We start from the raw sequence: 17,062 nt of genomic DNA on the forward strand, positions 1-17,062 counted from the left end.
GAATATCCCATTCGCCTGGACTCTCGATCATCATCCGTCAGGCCACCATCCTATATCATGTGATGTAAGTCGTAGAATCAAAGTGGTCCACAGGGTCAGATTGGAGCAAGTTTACGGTAGAACGTAGAGGTCATGTGGTTGTGGACAATCTATTGTCAAATATCTTCCTGTGCATGATGATACCATATCCAAGTGGGGGGGGGGGGTAGAATGCTCCTCGGGGACTGAAATCGGACTCTTAAATTTTTACAATTCTTTTCTGATCTACCACTTGTGGGGGTTCATTTTAAAGTTTTTTGAGTAAGAAAAAATTTTCACTGTCTTAGTTTTTCGAAAATCGAAAATTTTATTTTTCCCATAGAATTAACACTGGGATGGCGGCCATTTTGAACTTCAAATATCGGAAATTTGTTTCTCAGGTGCCAAAATTTGCACGTTGACCCCTGATATGTATTATTGATTTTGTGTGAGAAGGGTTAAAAGTTTCATAGAGGACAGATTGAGCAAAAGTTTAAATATTTCTCTTTAGAGCCGCATACTACCTTAATAAGTTTGATATGCATTTATAGCCTGCATGGTCAATGAATGCGACTCACCTCCAGTGTTTAAACAGATTATGAGCCTATAAAAGACTTCAGATCATAATCATTGGGCACCTCTCACAATTTTTTCCGAGGAATAATTAATTGGGGTCATTTCGGGCAAATGAAAATGGTCAAACCAGAGTCGGTACTGTTGCCCGTTTAATGTATAGCACGGTATGTTGCTATCGATCATCATCGGTATGAGAAACTGTCGTGCGCCTCGAATGCAAATCTTGATCCGATGACTTGTTTTGCCGTGGATTAGTATGTATAAACCGACAGATATAGTGATGTCAGTAATACCTAATACTTTTGGGGGGGGGGTGTTCCCACTCTAGCAATAATACATAACACAATTGTCGCCTTTCAATTAAAATTTTTGCCAGGGGGTCAATGACAGGAAGTAGACGATACTGTTTGTGCGCTCAATCTGTTATTACATTACAAAAGGTATGGACGTTACCTTGAAATATTCTGTCAACGTGATCGATTAAACATAATGCTTGTGATCAACTTTATTCAGACACTGAGAAAGCGAAACAAACATTTCGATGAAAACAAGAATATCATTCAATGACGTTATTACATCTCTCACATGCCATACAACACTAAGGTACAGTGCTGTGATATCCATTTAACACACATCGTACACTATCAAGCTTATTCGACTCAATAGTTTTAAGACTTAAATTCATGATATGGAGAAACACTGACAAACACTATTTGTCGCTACAGTTGTCTTGTAATCTGTTTCTCAGCTGAGGCTAGGCTTTTATACTCCAACTGAGTGACCAGATTGGAGAATGAGCGCTGCATCAGGATCAACGCCATCATGATCACTAATTTTCCGATATACCTTTGGACAATACTGGAGATATCAGGTACGATCTGTTAGCTCACCTGACTTTACTATTTACAGTACATGCGCAAGCCTTTGAATTTGGAATTCTATCCATGGCAGCAGGTAAAACGTGACGCCTGTGGGTGGTACGATGTAACACATGAAAGCATAATTACATGGTGTGCAGATATATTTTGTATGGCAAGTCAGAGTAACATGTTCCTGTAGTATTCAATGACACCCTCTGACACTCTGATCAACATTAGCATCGCAATTCTGTCAATCATGGATAAAAACGTAAGCAGCCGTGAGGCTTTGTAGCTAAACAAGTCATTGAAAATGACATAGTCCCCACTTGTAATAGGAGTATTAGTCTTGATGGGGCAGGGAAATGTGGTCATTAAGAAGTATCACTGGAGTGTATATGTTGAGATCTATGGGCACATAGGTCTATGTCGTTGTTCCCAATTTGAAACACATGAGGCATGTCTAAGTTATGGTTCTAAATCGGGGAAAAAAGATCAGACCTCTAGCTGTATTGGCCAGCTAAGAAATACATATGCGCATAATAATGAGGTACAAGTGTGACATCTTAAGGTCTAATATCCTATCAGAATTGGAGGGTATAGAACTTTTGGTTACTGAGTTATGCAGATATATATGTATAATCAAGGTCAAAGGTCATAAGGTCACATGACATTTTGAAAAAAAATTGTATTGTTAATTAATCCCTACCAGCCAAAAATCACACCTCTAGCTCTATTCGCTTGCCCAGAATTAGATGTGTGCATAATTAAGAGGTAAAGCGTGTGTTGTCATAAGGTCTCCCACCCTACTGAATATAAAGGGCATAGCACTTGTGGTTACGTATTTATCGACATAAACGTATTTTTCAGGTCAAAGGTCATCGAGGTCACATGACATTTTGTCAAAAACTTTCTATCCTATAGTTATCCTTATATACCAAAAATCAGACATCCAGCTCTATGGGCTTGTTCAGAATTAGATATACGCATAATTAATGCGGTACAGCATGAAGCATCATAAGGTCTCCCATCATACCATATATGAAGGGTGTAGCACTAGTGGTTACTGAGTTATGGACAAATATATATATTTGAGGTCAAAGGTCACCAAGGTCACGTGACATTTTGTCAAAAAAATTGTATTGCTAAGTTATCCCTATATACCAAAAATCAGACATCCAGCTCTATGGGCTTGTTCAGAATTAGATATACGCATAATTAATGCGGTACAGCATGAAGCATCATAAGGTCTCCCATCATACCATATATGAAGGGTGTAGCACTAGTGGTTACTGAGTTATGGACAAATATATATATTTGAGGTCAAAGGTCACCGAGGTCACGTGACATTTTGTCAAAAAAATTGTATTGCTAAGTTATCCCTATATACCAAAAATCAGACCTCTAGCTCTATTGACTCGCTCAAAATTAGATATGCACATAATTAATGAGGTACAATATGTGGCGTCATAAGCTGTCCCATCATACCATATATGAAGGGTGTAGCACTTGTGGTTACTGAGTTATGGACAAATATGTATATTTGAGGTCAAAGGTCACCGAGGTCACGTGACTTTTTGTCAAAAAATTGTATTGCTAAGTTATCCCTATATACCAAAAATCAGACCTCTAGCTTTATTGGCTCGCTCAAAATTAGATATGCGCATAATTAATGAGGTACAATATGTGGCGTCATAAGCTGTCCCATCATACTATATATGAAGGGTGTAGCACTTGTGGTTACTGAGTTATGGACAAATATATATATTTGAGGTCAAAGGTCACCGAGGTCACGTGACATTTTGTCAAAAAAATTGTATTGCTAAGTTATCCCTATATACCAAAAATCAGACCTCTAGCTCTATTGGCTCGCTCAAAATTAGATATGCGCATAATTAATGAGGTACAATATGTGGCGTCATAAGCTGTCCCATCATACCATATATGAAGGGTGTAGCACTTGTGGTTACTGAGTTATGGACAAATATATATATTTGAGGTCAAAGGTCACCAAGGTCACGTTACATTTTGTCAAAATATCTGAGATATCTGCGTGAACGGATGGACTCATGGACGGACATGACCCAATCTATAAGCCCCCTGGACTTCATCCGTGGGGACTAAAAACTGTGTCACTGCATCCTTTTTGCAATATGAATACGATGAGAAACTAAATTTTTATTTTTCTTGGCCTTATACATGGGAGTCTATGGACTGCCTTATACATGGGAGTCTATGGACTGCCTTATACATGGGAGTCTATGGACTGCCTTATACATGGGAGTCTATGGACTGCCTTATACATGGGAGTCTATGGAGACTGCCTTATACATGGGAGTCTATGGAGGTGAAAACTAAAAAGTCCTCTAACACGGCCAAATTTGATCGCATTGTGAAACAAATCGACGTGCATCTGTATGGGGTAGGGTACTATCCTTGTGCAAAGTTTGAAAGAAATTGACCTGGGCATGTCTGAGATATCTGCGTGAACGGACGGACGGACGCACGGACATGACCAAACCTATAAGTCCCCCCGGACGGTGTCCGTGGGGACTAAAAAACAAAGTTACGTATACAACAGTGCAGAAACTGTGAGGGCGCTACTCTACGTGACGGAACACTCATTTCTGCACATCCACTCAATATGCACTGACAGCACAAGTGGACTAGACAAAACCTCATTTTTATCATACAGTTTTGTTTTATTCTGTACAAAAAAAACAACGAACACAACAAAGGAAGAATACAGACTGGAAGATGATAGATTATAAAAGAGGATAAATATTACGTGCAAGCTCAGACTATTTTACAGCAAGTTAACCGGACTACTATACAATGTCCAATTTCCATGACCCCAACATGACCTTGTACACTGTACTGATGTAATGGCCGTGTGTCAGAATTCAAAACGTACCGGCAAATGTAAACTTTGCTAGACTGTGAGTGACAGCTGAAACTGAGTGCAGAGTTCAGTGAATATGATCGGTTCTTGCAGTCTTCAATCAAACTGGTGGATTCATTCAACATGCCAGGATGTGAGATCAAGTGAAGGTCATAACAATGACAGTGCAAGCAAAATCGTAAGAGGGACACAGATATTCTACAGGAAAAGAGTATTCTCATATCTGTAGAAAACTGATATTCTCAAGAAATATAACAAAAATATCATGAAGATCACAAGGTCGTAGAAACACAGATCAGGCAAGTGTTAACCACATGGTTGATAACTTTCCACGCAAATTTGATGTAGCATACATATTGCAGGGGATCCTATATACTGTGTTTTCCATCATGGTCTGCACTTTTCCATGGATTTTGTTGGTACCACCAAATAACGGACACCCGACTGTATCGAGAACTAAATGTCATACAATTTTCCTTTGGATATGCGGCCCATTGTTCAAGAATTCCAATTTTTAATTTGCAAAAAACATGATTGACAGCTTTGTGTACTACTTCATTATAAATAATGGAGATCAAATTAAAAGATTTGAAACAACAAATTACTCTTATGGCTTTGTGAAATTGAGCTGGACCCACAACTGTTCCATTATTGAGCATGATACGTAGACTTCCTGTATTTCATTAATGTAAAAGCAGGAAGGGAATTCCATAAAAACTATGAAACAGTACTTCCAAACTTTTTAACGCGTTTTGGAAAACAATGTACAGGCTTATCAAATTTCATATCAAAATACCGTCAAAAATTGTAAGAGACTGATATATATATATAGGGAAAGTTGAATCAACAATTTATAATCATTATGTTAATACAGTAACTTCCTTGAAAATACAAAAAAATATTAAAAATAGAAAGTTTACAATATCTCTTCTGTAGGTAACAACACTCTGGAAATTGTTTTTGGTTTTTGCTCGATGTCTGGTACCATTCCTTACATCACGTTAGCAGTGCATACCTTTTTCCAATTCATGTAGCATTCTATGTATAAATTTTGGCAGTGATTTATAAAACACTTAAAACTTTCCGACAATTGAGGACCATCCTCCCCTACTTAACACGTCCGGCGCCCTGATGAACAATGGAGAAACGCAGTGTCTTTTCAAATGCTTTGAGAAAAAGGGGAGAACAAGGTGTTGTGCTGGCTTGGTTCTATTGACTCTTCACAGTTAGAGGAGCGCTGTCTATCCTCGCCTTCTTGTTTGTTTTCTTTCCTTTTTCTTTGCTTCCCTTGCCGGTGGATGAACTGGACGTGCTGCTGCCACTACCAGCTGGCCCTCTGGATGATGACTGGACGTAGCGCGTCACCGTGGAGACTCCGTCAACAAACTTTGTCTTGAAGAGTACGTTGGCGTTGTTGAACATACCGTCTTTCAGGGACACCACAATAAACTGTAGAGGTGTAAATAAGCAATAGATTTAGCAAAGCGTCGATTGTATGTACACAGTGCATGTCATAGAAATTCTTATGAAATTGAACTACTATGTACAGGCTTATCAAATTTCATATCAAAATACAGTCATAAATTGTAAGATTCTGATATATATATATATATATATGTATGTGTGTGTGTGTGTGTGTGTGTGTGTGTGTGTGTGTGTAGTCAAATCAACAACTGATTGATTGTCAATTCAAATAGTTTAGTGAGCACATAACATCCATAAAGGCTGAAAAGTGATTAAAGAATGCAGAAAAATAATTTACTGATAAAAGGAGGAGAAGAAGTGGTTTGGTAAAGAATTCTGGTGACACAATTAGAATTTTGTACTATCCATCTATACATATGCAAAAAAGTTACCTGTATACTGAACAGGTACAAAAGCTTTTTACTGTCATTACTTTTCTGCCAACTTCTCAGACACCATAGAGTACACATAGATGTACAAGTTTGACATTCTTACTCACTAAGTTTGAGTTGTAACTAAATACAAAGATCTAGGTTCAAGCATTGCTTCCTATGTTAAAGGGACAAAGTCGGCCATTTTTAATGAATTTTGTTTGATACGAGATACGTACTACTTATATTGTTTGACATGTTGAAAGATACTTATTCGGTGAACATACATATATTCGACCCCAGTTTTAGAAAAATTACCTGACACCATCGCGAAAATGAATCAATGGTCATGACCATTAATTCATTTTTGCAATGGTTTCATGTATCTTATCTAAAACCAGAGTCAAATATATGCATGGTCACCCATTCATTCAGTACCTTTCAACATGTCCAGGGCTCGAAATTCGTTTTTTTTCTTGGTAGCCCGCATGGGCTACTAGTATCAAAATTTGGTAGCCCCAGGGGAAAGACTGGTAGCCCAAATGTGTACATTGCTAATTAATAACATGTTTTAGTGTGGACATATCAGTGCTTGAATAAAATATTACCAATAAATATTATTTATGTAATGAGTATTGACTCTTCACTCTTTTACATGATTTTGTTTATTGGAAAACGAAGATTGTTAGAACAAAGTCTGTCATTCAGATAGCATGTGTTACACTATGGGAGGTAGAAAAAATTACTCCAGAAAGATTTTACACAATATGAATTTGGCCCAGTTTATCCATTGTCATATCAGAAATTGCAGAAGTAACAAAGTTTGATGAATGCAGAGTTTGAAAGTTTTAGAACATCTGGTTCAATACAACAATAAAGCTCAACGTCAACGAGTCAAAGATAGCTGCATGTAGTCCGGTTCCCTGCCCCATTTCTGCCGATGGCTGTGCTGTCGTGGAGACGAGACGGAGGCAGGGTCATGACCTTTCAATGTGTTTACACACTCGTGATATACCGTGCCTGTCGATGTCCGATACGCGACTGCTGAAAGGATTTCAGTTCGGGGACGTAAACAGTACTAATGATCGTCATGACCGGCGTCTTCATTCACATTTCTAGGCCCGTATGGCTCTATGTAAGGACGACGTGTGTATTGTCCTCCTTCATACCACATTTCAATCGGCCGCCTTGCGTCAAACTCGCCCATACGAGGCCCATCGAGGACGACCCTCATCAGATGACTCATGGTTTCCGTATTTAGAGCGGCCCTCCAATCAGATTTTATGCGACCCATCAACGAAAAGCCTCGCTCGCATTCTGACGTATGGATCGGTATCAACAGGGTGATTTTCACAAGCCATAAAATACTGCGATACTCATGCAGATTTTGGCGGAGAATTCTCTGCCATACGTCAAGATACCGAAGTTGGGGATTTTCAGCCGTGATATCCCTGACCACCGATTTCAACCCGGTCCACTCAAGCAGGACATCGTGTTCGTCAAAATGCTCCTGTCGCTGTAGTAAGACCAGGAAATGACGCGTGAGGATGGTGATCTGTTCTCGCCCGTAATTTTGTAAATCATCGCGTGGCCAATTTGATGGGTCAAAAACTCGCATGGCAGAAAGTATGGGGTCGTCGTCAAACGATCTAAACCTATCATTTATCTGTCTAATGCAAGCACTGATCAAATCCGCTTTCGAGGTCTCGTCGGCATTGCGACCATGATCATCAGTTAATTGAATATCACCTCGGAAAATGCCATCGACAGTACTTTCATGAAAATGACGCTCACTCTGACCCGGTTCGCGGGCAAGTAACTGCAAGTTGTCGACTGCCTGAGAAAGTCCATATTTAACTGATTCGATCGAAGTATCATTTCTCTGGAACAGTAATGAAAGGCGGCTCAAAACTCGGTATATGTCTAATAAGACAAATACACGTTCCATGAATTTAAACTGCGTCAATTTCTGCAAAAATCCTCGAGCTTTACTTTTAGAGTCATTGGTGTGATCGCTTCCTGGCGTCACGATATCCTGCATATGCATCGTCATCGGCAACCAATCACGATCTAGGGCTTCAAGGGCGCGCTTATGGTGTTCAATCCACCGCGTACCGAGAACGTTGCCCGGTTTTAACACAGTTACTCCCGTAGCATTTCCTGACTCCCGGAGTGCTGCATAATTGCGAGGGGAGTTCGTATAAAATTTGAAAATGTTGATTAGAAAATCTTCTATGTTTCGATACATGGCAAACTCCTTTAAAGCCGATTTCAAACACAACTCCAATCGGTGAGCTGTACAATGGACATTTACTAGATGTTGAACGTCTTGACGAACGCGTGTTGTTACACCTCCTCGTGCCCCGATCATTACAGAAGCGCCATCTGATGCCATCCCGACGAGGTTTTGTTTCCATTGATTAGGTTCGATGGTCAGTTCAGCACAAAAAGCTCTGTCTATGGCATTGATTATTGACTCCGCATTACCCCGTGGCATCGGCTGCAAGCTTAGAAACTTGGTGACTGGGCGACCATCGCGAAGTATGCGTACATACACTATCTCCTCCTCGACAGTCGATCTGTCCGTAGATGAATCGTTGAGCACAGAGTAAAGCTTACTTTCGGTTATTTCCTTCACTAAATCCTCGCGAAGTGCTTCGGCCATGAAAGAGATGAAATAAGCTGCTTGCTTGTCATTTCTATATGAATTGCCAACTTTGACACGGTTCTGTTCTTGTAATGCCAACAAACCGGCGAAATCACTGAATGGCTTTTCATTTTTCGCTATGTAGTATGCAGTATTGAAGAGCACAGTCAATCGTTCGTACTGCAGTTTGTCCATATTCATTACCGATGTAACAATGGGACGTGGGACGGCGCTACTTTCGATTATTTTTCTGTCTACTGATGCTCTGTGGGGCTTACTCGACTCGTGTTTTCTCAATGAATCGATCCGAAAATTAATGCATCCAGTTCCGGTAAAGGCCGACGTTCCAGATGGACATATTTTACAAAACATAGCTCGTTTACTTTTGTCATATCGAAGCCACGATTCCCTGCCTTGAAGCCATGAAGTTTGAAAGGTTCGCTCACGTCCAGTTTTTACCTTCTTAGACGGCGATGGCTGATCATCCTGTGATGTCGACGGCACTGCAGCTTGTTTGTTTTCCTCATCTTGTGCATCAAATTTCGAATGAGTACTGCCACTGGTATCATTTTGATTTTTTCGGAAATAATTCAGAAGGCTCATGGTTTCAAGTTGAACTGAATCGTTCTTGAGTTGACCAGCAAGTCAGTGCGTACGTGTGTAAAATGAATAAAGCTCAAAATAATCAGTCGCACTATATCGGTACATTTGAAAAAATGTTACAATGTTTGTTACACAAAAAACTATACAAATTCCAGAAATGACAGTCAACACCTGCAATTCGGATGATTTTACAATCCAGTGCACCTTGACTGGCAGCTTCGTGTGACTATCACGTGCATGGACAATAACATGAACGTAAAATGTAGCTACATGTTAGGTAAAAGGCTGTCATAGTTTCATTCAAAACTTGGTAGCCCGGTCGGGCTACCACTCACGTCACCTTGGTAGCCTGGGGGCAAAGTTGGTAGTCTGTGGACGCGGGCTACCGGGATTTCGAGCCCTGATGTCAAACAATTAAGTAGTATCTCGTACATTGTATCAAACAAAATTCATGAAAAATGGCCAACTTCGTCCCTTTAATGCTAAACTTTGCCAGATATAATTTCATCGTGTATGCAAAGTAGGAGTTCTACCATAAGACCAAAATGTGCTTGATTGATATTACCTATGGAAAATGCTTGGTGTGAAGACAGATGTAATTTTCATACCTGTGAATGTTTGAAGTGAGTGCGCAGCATCTGTCCTATGTTTTGGGTGTGTGAGAGATCCAAGGCGGCGTCCACTTCATCCAGGATGTATAATGGTGCAGGTTTGAAGAGTAACAGAGACAGAATCAATGACAGTGCGACAAGTGACCTGAAAGAGAAAACATAGTAAGGATAGGTTTAATAGCAGGACTTTCTGTTTTGGTTTTTTTTTAAGTGAGATACTGTACAAACTGACAAGCTATTTACAAGTTTTGGCTGGCTGTTCTTTCTGAAATGAATTTACTGATCCATGGGAGGAAGTGCAACTTTTGTGCACCGGAATTCCCTAAATTTCCTGGCACATAAGTCTATAACAATTTCACTATCATTGTCAATGCTTAGCCATTCTGGTCAATGAGGAAAAACACAGTTAATTCACCAAAAAGTTTCAAGTATTGTTTAAACTTGCCAATATGGTTTCAGATACACCTTCAAGTTCTATTTGGTACCCTCTAGCGATTGTATGGACAGTACACCACATGCTGAAACAACGTTTTCTCTCGACTGTGCAATTGTGCAAATTGCGCATTTCACGCCACTTTATGCCCTTTAAAAGTTACTGACAGCGCAAAAATCGCGCACAAAACACAGCAAGAAAATACTCCCATATGATGGTGACCTAAACGCATAGTAAAGTGTTTCTGCCCCTAAATGTAAAGTCTCCCTCCTAATTTTGATGAATGGGGCAGAAATTGCCCCTTCAGTGAACATGCAGAGAAAACACTGCTGAAAATAACAGCCTTGTATGAACTTTAGACTGCTACTACACATTGTGCAGGGTCTAGGAACAAATTCTTTACTGTGGCGGAACATTGGAAGTCAAGCCACTATGCCACTACCACTGTACAATAATGCAAGCAGGAATTAAGTGGCCCGTTTGATTTGTGACAGGGCTATGGTTGTCACCATAACACTTGTGCATGTACAATTGTCTTATATCTAAAATACGAAAACTACCTTTGATTGCAGTGTCGTTAACAGTACATGTACGTGTATGGTAATATGAGCTTTGGTAGGAGATTGCACACAATTACTACGATAACTTTGAAATGTGCCTTGAATGGATTTTCATCAATGTCTACAAGAATGAGTTGACAGGTAGAAAACATGAAAACTACATATTGTTTGAGTTACTTACCGTTGTCCACCGCTAAGTTCAGTCAGCGATTCCTTCCATACATCACCAAAGGCAACTTTAACTTCAAGGCCATCTAGGACACTCTGACCTTCAGGTGGTGCTAGTTTGGCGTTAGTGCCAGGCAACAGGGTGGAAAAGATGGAGCCAAAATCCTATAGACACACAAAACATAGCAGTCTTGCTTTTAATATGCAAAACCCAAAATCCAAATGATATTAGGTAACGACAATATTATACCCATTAAACAGCATGGAAATTCAAGTATTTTTGTCTGCATGCAACTTATGGCCTTTTTTCATTTGTATTAGCATCACATTTCTGTTCATTGTTTTACTCTGGACCGAGTGCCCCTACTAACCCTTCCACCATCACACTTTGGTAACATCCTATTCTTTTCACAGAGATGGGTGGATCCACATGATGGAAATAGGGGCCAGAGGATGAAACTGGACGGGACAGGATTTTACTACTTAGATTTGAATTGATTTACACGGGTAGTTGTGCCCCACACAGACCTTGTTGACTTGCTCCCATGCTTTACGTAGAGCCTGACTTTTCTTCTCGTCTAACTCTATGATCGTTGCCAGGATCTTCTTCTTGTCATTCTCCACAATCTGTTTCTTCTTCATCAGGTCATTGTACTGCAATGAAAAAAAGATGTGTTTGATATCAACAGATCATTGTTTACAAGGAGTTCACAGAATGGGTTAGCTGTCTGCAAACATTCAAAGCAATGCCAACTATGAAGGCCAGGGTCCTCATTCTGACATCTACATCTGTATAATTCATGAGCAATTACTTTGTCTGGCTGCATATTCCTACATGGCAAAAAGTCCATGAGCAGAAAGGAAAGAAACCCATACTGCAATGTCTGACTTCATCTGCATGGACTCGGTGTACTCTTGTCAGCAGTCTTGGTGATATAAATGAGACAAATGTATTCACTGAGCATTAGTATTGTCAACAAAGTGACTGTCAACTTACGATGAAATGAATTTTTTTGATGCGGGCAAGCAATGTCACCTATCACATCATACATTATGATTTGATTCACATGTGGTTGATGTATCAATCCTTTGCCAGCATGCCAAATACATACAAGAAGAGAGAGACGATGATTTTTCAGACAGGAAATAATTACTAACATATATAAATTCACATATGAAACAACCCTTCTTGTTCTTGGTTATACAGAGTTCAAGATTATCATCAGCATCACCACTCACCTTTTCCTCAGCTTTACTCAGCATGTTCATGGCCCTCTGGTTGACATTCTTGGCCAGCTTGTCTCTGGTTTCCTGCAGTTTCTGAAGTCGACGTCCGGCTTCCTTGGGGTCATTGGCCTTGAAGTCATAGGCCGTGTTGGGCTGACCAAAGAACTGCCTTTCAACTGCTATCCATTCGTACTTCTCAAGCATGTGTTCAACCTGTTGAGTTATAAGACAAGGCCATAAATTCATTTAAATAACAAGTTTTCATTCCAGCTTTGTGAAGGGTCTTTGATAAAATACAACTGTTTGTTCCAAATATTTCTTTACTATAAATGCTAAAAGTTCCGGAAGATAACCCAGTGAAACTCATCCTAGGATGGTTAAATATCACAATTATACTGTAATGTGCATGCAGGAAGAATCAACAATGCTAATTACAGGTTATTATAGGTTTTGTTGTGATGTCCAAAATGCATGACAGACACGTACTTCAAATGTACTGTATGCTACCTCAGAATTGTAAGTTTTTGAGTCAATTTTCACAGACGGAAATGTACCACTATACAAAACCATTTCTCACTGGCAGTTCTACTGCATGGCTCAAGTCAGTCAGTCAATACAGTAGTTACACTACTCTACAGTTCTCTGCCCCAGCATTGGCCATAGGTAACCCGTGACGTGAGTAACGGACCCGTGACGTGAGTAACGGAAAATGAGATTTGTTCAAAACTCGCCATTCTTGCAGCATCCTTGCTGTCTTTGTTGTGCTTGGCAATCTTGTGTTCAGTTTCTTTCATCTGAAGTTGCGTCTCATTGTCCTCATCTTTCAGGGTCTGCAGCTCAGTCGCCTTGTCATTGATTGCTTTATCACATTCCTTCAGTTTCTCTCTCTGTTTGTTAAGTTCTGCCTGGGCTGCTTTCACTGCTTGCTGTTGATAAAATGTTGGGGGAGGGAGAGAGAGAGAGAGAGAGAGAGAGAAGGAGAGAGAGAGAGAGAGAGAGAGAGAGAGAGAGAGAGAGAGAGAGAGCATTTCAGTATGATTCTGTCAGGCGATAGGAAAGTCAAATGAATCATCCAATGCAGGAAATATTCCTTTGGGCCACACTCTCTACATGAGCATGTACATGATACTGTAAGGCACCTGACACGCTTTGGCTGGGAATGAGAGAATCATCTACCGGTAGTCTAAATTGTGTGTTGCAATACATGCAACTCACCTGATTTTCTGCAGCAGCCTCTGACAGCTGTTGGACTTGTTGCTCATAGCCAGCAATGGCCTCATCCACGGCTTTCATCTGGTCTTCATAGTTTGTCAGTTCCCGTGTTAGCTCTTCAGCTTCCAACTTCAGGGCATCTACTTCCTGTGCAAACAAAAAAAAATTCACTTACAAATAAGAGCCCTACAGAAGTTTTATGTTGTACATAGTGTAACAAAGGTAATAGTTAAAGGGACATTATTTGTATCTTTTGACCTTATATTGTTGCAAACGAGAAGTTGATAATGTAGTTCGACTTATTGAAAGATGTCTATAGAACGGTTGACCATAGACAACTTCTATCCCGTTTGCGTACACTGTATAGAAAAACCTTGGGTCAGAGGTTAATGGTGGGCTACCGTTGACCTGCGATCAGACCACACTGCTAACTGCTATCTGGGCCGCTGTAAGCATCCGCGTGTAAAAAAATAAACCATACGAAGTGAAAGTCGAGAGCGCAGTGTAACAGTTTCGGGATTCCCATGCCGTTTGCTTAGTTACATTTTGACGGTCAGTTTTTCATGGAGATCTTGACGGCCAATCCTGCTCTTAGATACACCATTCTTTGCTGCTACAGAGCACATTTTTGTAATGGGCATTTCAAATGCCTACAAGCTGCAAGAAGCCGAAGACTCGGACAAGGCCTATTTTTCATCTCGTTTGTACCTTCATATGTAGACTTGCCCATAGCCTGTGGGCATAGAAATGTCAAAACAGAGTACAATGAAGGGATAAACTTCAGTAGACAGTCACGTCATTGTCGAGGTAATCGCGAAATTGAAGTATATACAACAGAGGGGCCTCTACTGTCTATGATTGAAGCTGCTTTGGCGACTGACACGTATACACTATGTACATTGTTGGGTGAAAGCTAGCTCTGCAAGGCAGGGTTGTGCCAAATCGCTGGCAGCACCTCAGTTGCGGCGTGCAGTTTCTCCACCAAAAACAACCCATTTTTAATCCCAAACTCGCACTGAGTTTCGTTTTCGAGCACACCCGCCTCGCCTGGGTACACGATTAGCCCTGCGTACAGGTCTTTGTGTTCCCGGCGTTATACGGCGAGGAGGCCGTATGACGCCGGGAACACACAGACCTGTATGCAGGGCTAGGTACACAATGTGCTCAGCTGCACTTCTAAACTTACGCAAAACCCACTTTTGGGGGTAGTGGGTCGGAGGCACGGCACGGAGGCCGTAAGCGACGTATAGGGTCTAGGCAACTGTCATTGTGATGTACTCACTTTTGGTTCGTAATGCGATTCAACTGATACAAATAATTACACGATGCACAGAGAATTACAACAGTCAAAGAGATCTTGTGTATCAAGAGGTGACTCCAATCGCGAGCAGTATCGATCGACTGTACAGTGCCTGCTTGGCGTGGTGTCACGATGTCACAAATGCTACACCGTGCACTGTTCAGTCCGAGTGCGATGTTTCCAAGTTCAACAAGTGATCATGTCGTGTTTGTAAAAAGATCCAACGTAATGGCAAGAAAATGCCCTAAAAATCTTAAAAGTTGACGAAGATTTGCTAACGATCAAATGCACAGAAAATGCACTACTCTGTACCTGTTTCACTTTCACCACAGCAATCTGACATCGTTTTAGTTTTACCATTGACCCAGTTCATGCAGTTGCGTTTATGGTTTTATTTGTTTCACAGTCCGTGTCATCGATACTAAAATCAAACTCACAAGCAAATGCCCTGTTTATTTCACTATTTGACAGTAGTTTGTGAGACGTGCATTTGTTTATGCGCCGTGAGCTCATCGATATGCCTTGTGCTAAAGTTACTGTGTAGGTGACGGCCGCTAAGCGTTCTAGCTGTACTTTGATAGTTGACGTATGGGTAGTAATATTGGTCATGTGCTGCACTGGGGTTCAATAATGGCGGCTGATTCAAATCGCGCGGACGCCCTTACAAACATTGAACCTTGCCGTAAAGAGCAAAAAGGTGGTTTTACATATCCTTGAAGCCGTCCATAGTCACAATTTAGGTCTCCTATTGATTTGACCGGGGATTTCAGTCATCGAAAAAATGGAAAAAAAAAATGAAAAGATACAAATAATGTCCCTTTAATTGTGAGATTCCATGAAACTCTCATTGCGTCATAAAATTAAGAAACATGTCTGGTCTGTGCCTTGTTTAATCTACTGTACGATAATATGGAAATACATCTGAAATTGAGATTAATGGTTTATGAAAGCCTGGCTTTTCACATTCTTTGCTACATAATAAATACATGTATAAACATCCTGAAAATGCACAGTTAAAAAAAGTATATAAGTTATGGGGACTCTGCTTTTTCCACAGCAACAGATTGTCCTGATACCCAAGAACACAATCCCTTCAGGCTGGTCACCACACAATCTTCATTTACCTTGTTCTAGATGTTCACAATGATTAAATCACCTTTTCAATGATTGCACATCTCACTATAACATCACAGAATTTTCAGTGGAGTCCAAGGACATCCAGCATGCACAGTCAAACACATTGTATAATGCAAGGTCGGGTACAAACCTGTTGTTTCTCTTTCATCCGTTTGGTGGATTCCTCAGCTTTCTTCTTCGCTTTCTTCAGCTGATCTTCCGCCGCCTTCAGCTCCTTCTCTCTCACTGACTTGGCATCTTTGATCTTTGCTTCAAGGTTCTTCACCTTCTCTGCCATCTTCTTCTCCGTGTCTTTGGCTTCCTTCATGATCGTCTCTTGTTCATCTGAAATTTCAGTCATGTGGAGAAGTTTGTGAGGAGATCAGAAACAGTATGCAGAAATTCAGTCTGATGTGAACTTTTAGAAATATAAAATAACTTCAAATGTCCATACAGCTTGGCTATAACTACCATTTTAATTGTAGGGTATATTGGCTTGATAGAGGGAGGACTGTTCCCACTCTCTCTTTACAAGATGTCACTCATAATGATTAAAGTTAGGATTGCCAGGCAGTCGCACTTCAGTTAATTTTGTTTATCGATAATTCATCTTCCTAAATATTTGATTTTTTACAATCATGCAAGTTTAAAACTCATTAACTGTAACTTTCCAGTTATTTTCACATATTTTCTGTATGTAAAGTATTGTTTATAATCCAAAGACTAATGTTGAAATGTCCAGTGTCAACATTGTATCACAGCCTAAGTATGTGTACAACGTGTTCATTTTTAGCCGGATGCCGGCCAAATTGACCGGCTACTTTCGTATTTTGGCCGGCTACTTTTCAGCACTGTTTCGCTCTCTGGCCCGGAAATTCTGGTTTTGATAACAATAATTAGATTTTTTTGGTGGTCTTGCAAGCCGCAGATAATATTTCAGAAGTGCCGATGTGGCTATATGTAGTCTAGCAATTTACGCGGTGAACTTGTTGCTATC

The 17,062-nt window shown here is 40.3% G+C and overlaps 2 protein-coding genes across 2 annotated transcripts in view; both read right to left on the reverse strand.

Moving 5' to 3' along the window:
• Positions 1-4,129: 4,129 nt before the first annotated feature.
• Positions 4,130-17,062, reverse strand: part of LOC139138936 (structural maintenance of chromosomes protein 2-like) — a 29,386-nt gene continuing 16,453 nt past the window's right edge. The window contains exons 17-24 of the mRNA XM_070707559.1: positions 16,217-16,410; positions 13,653-13,796; positions 13,169-13,363; positions 12,450-12,650; positions 11,739-11,864; positions 11,224-11,375; positions 10,047-10,194; positions 4,130-5,802 (exon numbers count right to left, since the gene is read on the reverse strand). Coding sequence (XP_070563660.1) covers positions 5,563-5,802; positions 10,047-10,194; positions 11,224-11,375; positions 11,739-11,864; positions 12,450-12,650; positions 13,169-13,363; positions 13,653-13,796; positions 16,217-16,410 — 1,400 coding nt within the window. The 3' untranslated portion in view covers positions 4,130-5,562. The remainder of the gene's footprint in view (positions 5,803-10,046; positions 10,195-11,223; positions 11,376-11,738; positions 11,865-12,449; positions 12,651-13,168; positions 13,364-13,652; positions 13,797-16,216; positions 16,411-17,062) is intronic.
• On the reverse strand, positions 7,118-9,547 carry LOC139138938 (zinc finger protein 862-like). Its single transcript, XM_070707561.1, has one exon. It carries the CDS (start codon positions 9,436-9,438, stop codon positions 7,267-7,269), a length of 2,172 nt encoding a protein of 723 aa, XP_070563662.1. The 5' UTR covers positions 9,439-9,547; the 3' UTR covers positions 7,118-7,266.

Source organism: Ptychodera flava, chromosome 8, assembly GCF_041260155.1.
Source record: "Ptychodera flava strain L36383 chromosome 8, AS_Pfla_20210202, whole genome shotgun sequence".
NCBI classification, from domain to species: Eukaryota; Metazoa; Hemichordata; class Enteropneusta; family Ptychoderidae; genus Ptychodera; species Ptychodera flava.